The sequence below is a fragment of the Wasmannia auropunctata genome, unplaced genomic scaffold (assembly GCF_000956235.1).
Source record: "Wasmannia auropunctata unplaced genomic scaffold, wasmannia.A_1.0 LD336053.1, whole genome shotgun sequence".
In the NCBI taxonomy this organism is placed as follows: Eukaryota; Metazoa; Arthropoda; class Insecta; order Hymenoptera; family Formicidae; genus Wasmannia; species Wasmannia auropunctata.
This window is the reverse complement of record NW_012026837.1, coordinates 2391326-2395629: the sequence shown is the minus strand read 5'-3', so window position 1 is coordinate 2395629 and position 4304 is coordinate 2391326. Positions and strand designations below refer to the sequence as shown.

General features: G+C 40.9%; 2 protein-coding genes across 2 annotated transcripts in view; one reads left to right on the top strand and one right to left on the bottom strand.

Moving 5' to 3' along the window:
* Positions 1-828, bottom strand: part of LOC105451044 (bifunctional purine biosynthesis protein PURH) — a 4290-nt gene extending 3462 nt beyond the window's left edge. The window contains exon 1 of the mRNA XM_011691237.1: positions 739-828. Coding sequence (XP_011689539.1) covers positions 739-757 — 19 coding nt within the window. The 5' untranslated portion in view covers positions 758-828. The remainder of the gene's footprint in view (positions 1-738) is intronic.
* Positions 829-2161: 1333 nt separating this feature from the next.
* On the top strand, positions 2162-4303 carry LOC105451292 (pleiotropic regulator 1-like; the record flags this gene model as incomplete). Its single annotated transcript, XM_011691663.1, has 5 exons — positions 2162-2549; positions 2670-2776; positions 2913-3037; positions 3138-3415; positions 3539-4303. Coding segments are annotated over exons 1-5 (1278 nt in total), but the record flags the coding sequence as incomplete, so codon positions are not given.
* Between the last annotated feature and the right edge of the window lies 1 nt (position 4304).

The window sequence follows — 4304 nt, the reverse complement described above, 5'->3', positions numbered from 1 at the left end:
CGGAATAGTAAACGCAAAGTAAACTCTAAAATTATGTTAAAAATAAAATAAAAAAAAATTAATTTTTTAACAGGATAATATATAAAAATATGTAAAAAATACGTATATGTTACGTTGCAATTATATATATCTGATACATAAGTGATACATTCAAAGTTGCTGACACAGAGCCGTACCAGTATGTTACATGTACTGTACAAATAATATTACATTTAATATTTATGACACTTGTGTAATATAATATATACATCTAAGTTATATACTGTGGTTTGCTGGGTTCCATTATAGATATATATTCAATTGCGTCAATTTTTTATGATCAATTAAATTTACATTCCTTTAATCTCTAAAATAAAAAAATATATTTTGTCCAACATGCAAGAAACATATATTCATCTGATACACAATCTCACATTAATCAAAGTTTAAATTATCACTAATCGGCGCGAGAACGAACGCCAGATAGAATAATAACACGTGCTCTAATTTCAATTGGCCAATTATGCAATTGCCAAACAATTGCGAGTAAAACGCGAGTAATTCGCGTCCAGATAAAAGAGAAACGAGGAAAAAAATCGGGTGCTAACGTCTCGTTAACAAGAGGAAAAGAAATGTAATTAACATAGATCCGGCCAGATCCGGCGAACGTGATCCACGCGGTCTAGGTAGGCGCTATCAATTATTAAAGGTTAAGCAGATCATCCTTCTGTTCCTTCCGAATTTTATGAAATAACTCACCCAATTTGTTCGCCGGCATTTTTGGGGGTTAGATCCGGACAGGACTGGTGATGTTGCAACAGGTGTTTGTCTTCCCGAACGAAGCCGGTCCGCAGGTACTTATCTCTCGCCGAGGGAACTCTCACGCTCGGTTGAAGGCAAAGAGGACGTGCCCACCAAAGAGCATGTATTATATCGGATGATACAATATACGTATAACGTACATACACACGTCCACCTCCCCCCAGCAGGCACTGGTGAATAGCATAAATACCATAACACGCCGCACGCGGCATGCGTATGACACGCGTTGGAAAACGTGTCGCAATTCGTAACAACGGCAGGGGAACCAGCCAGAGTCAAATGTCATCTATATCTTATATTAGATGATAAATGTATTATTATGTTATGTATATCTGAACGCGATCATCAATGATCAGAGCAATATCGTGGAACGTCACTTCGAATCAAATTCTAATAAATAACTTAATTAATCAGTAAATAATACGTAACTTCGTTAAATAAAATCATTAATTTTTTGTTATTAAAATAATATTAATTTTTAAATATGAAAAAAAAAAATCTGATTTTAGAACAGATTAAAACAAAAACGAAAAATTATATAATTAAATAGTCGGAAATTGACGATGCTTTAGGCGATTTTGCTGGTTGAATTAATCGCTGACTAAGTTAATTATAATGATTATAAGTTCTATTTTTTTCGACGAGCGATCGTGGCGCGACGAGCTGTGTGGCAGCTTACTGTGCCGAGAATCCAGGTTTCAAATCCACCCCAAAAAAAAAAAAAAAGTAGGAGTTGTGGTGGTAATACTTGTGAATACTTACTTCCCATGGTCTTTGTCAAAATTTGTAATAGTATTCTTCAATAACTTCCACACTTGGATAATCAATTAAGTCCAGTCTTTCAAATGTTTTTTTTAAATGTTTAAAAGATTTAAAAAGACATTTAAAAGATCAGACTGATTATCCAAGTATTGAAGTTATTGAAGGATACTATTAAAAATTTTGACAAAGACCATGGGAAATAAGTATTCACAATTAATTAGTATTATCACCACAACTCCTACTTTTTTTTTGCATGTTATCAAATAGATTGTTTTGCTGTACATTTTGGTAGTTCGGAGATCGTCACTCCACTAATTCGACGTTTCCGCATGTTTTCGATTAATGTCTTTTGTTCAATTATTTTAATAATTGAATAAGTAAAATTTTTCACTTGTACTAAAGAGAACTTTATTCTCGAAAAATTACGCACTAAAAAGTATATTTCCTTACTTTCTAATGTGTAATTTTTCGAGAATAAAGCTCCAGCAGACTCGAAAAGTGGATTTAGTACGGACACGCACCACAAATTGTGCAGAAATCTTGATTTTACTATGTAATTTGGATCCACTTCTTCAGAGGGCATTAGTGCACGATTTTAACGTTACAGCCAAAACTGGCCAAAACTCGAAAGGCCGGCATGTCCGCTCTTGGGCTCAGTACTCTGCTTACAATTAGTGTTGCCTTATCTTGTGTCGCATCAAATATTGCATCATCTATTGTCGCACAATTCTTAAGTACAGGCTGTATCGTTTCTAGTGGAAACGGAAGCCTACATTAAAAAAAGAAGAAGGCAGAACGATCTCGATTCCAGTGTGAGCCTGTGTGAGCCACGGACTGAGGTGGACGTCTAGGACAGAGTCTTCTAACCTCAAATACACAGATTCGAAACGAGTGTCTTGCCAGAGAGAAGCTTCCAGAAGCTTCTCTCTGGTCTTGCAACGTCGAAATATTAAGATCGTGAATATCTTACAGAATTAAAAGACATGGTAAGAATATTTTTTTAATTAACTGTATTACATTCTTTTCAATTAAAAATATGTCTGCATAGACACGTGCATATTGCGGACTTTGCTGCAAATTTCGTAAATAACCTCAACCTGTTCTAGGATGTCCAACGGCATTCTGTGCACACGCTGGTGTTTCGATCCTTAAAGAGGACTCACGATATGTTTTTATTAAATCAAGGATCCTTACCGCCGGAAGATCCTGTTCGGTAAGTATCTTGCCGTCGCAATCGCAATTTGTTGCAGTGTATTCTGAATTACTTCTCGATCGAACCTTACGTTTTAATTTCCCGGAGAGAGGGAGAGAGGATCACTTATTTATTTATAGTATTTATTTATCTTCAGGCAGCAAATGAAGAAGGTTGTAAAAGCGAAAGATTGTTACGGCCCAATATTGGAACGTGTGAAACAAAATAACATGGCCAAAGTGCAGCAAGAAAACGACATTGCAGACCCTCCGCCGCCAGGAGGTAATATCCTGTGACACACACACACACATACACACACACACAATTAAAAATTGAAAATTATTATTACAAATATATTTTATCAATTTTAATATGTTTTTAGATGAAACCTTTGGAGTTAATGCCACCTCGGCAGTTGTCCCTTACAATATAACAAAAGGAAGCACAAGCGTGGTGCCAATAATAGGTGTGGGGAGCAACGTAAGCAGCGGCACGCTCGCAATGCCGCCAAAGAAAACGCCCTCGATGGCGAAACCCAAGTGGCACGCGCCATGGAAATTGTACCGAGTTATCAGCGGTCATCTGGGATGGGTGAGATGTTGCGCCGTGGAGCCCGGTAACGAGTGGTTCGCCACGGGCTCAGCCGACAGAGTAATCAAAGTAAGTGTTCCAATTTTTACGTTTTAATTTACTTAAGTAATGCTGCTCAAGAAATTCACAAAATTTGTGAATCACCCAACGTGGTCTTTCTGCGGCAAGCTCAACTGTTTTCTAAATTTGCAGATATGGGATCTGGCGACCGGCAAGTTGAAGGTCTCGCTGACCGGTCATATTAGCAGCGTCCGCGGCCTCGCATTCTCGCAGAGGCACCCTTATTTGTTCTCCTGCGGCGAGGACCGGCAGGTCAAGTGTTGGGACCTGGAGTATAATAAGGTAATCAGGCATTACCATGGTCACCTGTCGGCCGTATACTCGATGGCACTACATCCCACGATAGATGTGCTAGTGACGGCGGGACGGGACTCAACCGGGCGAGTGTGGGACATGCGTACCAAGGCGAATGTCCACACACTCGTCGGGCATACCAATACAGTGGCGAGCGTGATATGCCAGTCCGCCGAGCCGCAGATCATTAGCGGCAGTCACGACTGCACGATTCGCCTGTGGGACCTGGCCGCCGGCAAGTCCCGGGCCACGCTGACGAATCACAAGAAGAGCGTGCGCGCGCTCACGTTCCATCCGTCCCTGTACATGTTCGCCTCGGCGTCGCCGGACAATATCAAGCAGTGGAAGTGCCCAGAGGGCAAGTTCATTCAGAATCTGTCGGGCCACAACGCGATAGTCAACTGCCTGGCGGTGAACACCGACGGGGTTCTGGTCTCCGGCGCTGACAACGGCACGATGCACCTCTGGGACTGGCGCACCGGCTACAACTTCCAACGGCTCCACGCCCCGGTCCAGCCTGGCTCGATGGACAGCGAGGCCGGCGTGTTCAGCATCACGTTCGACATGTCGGGCACTCGCATGATTACGACGGAAGCCGATAAGA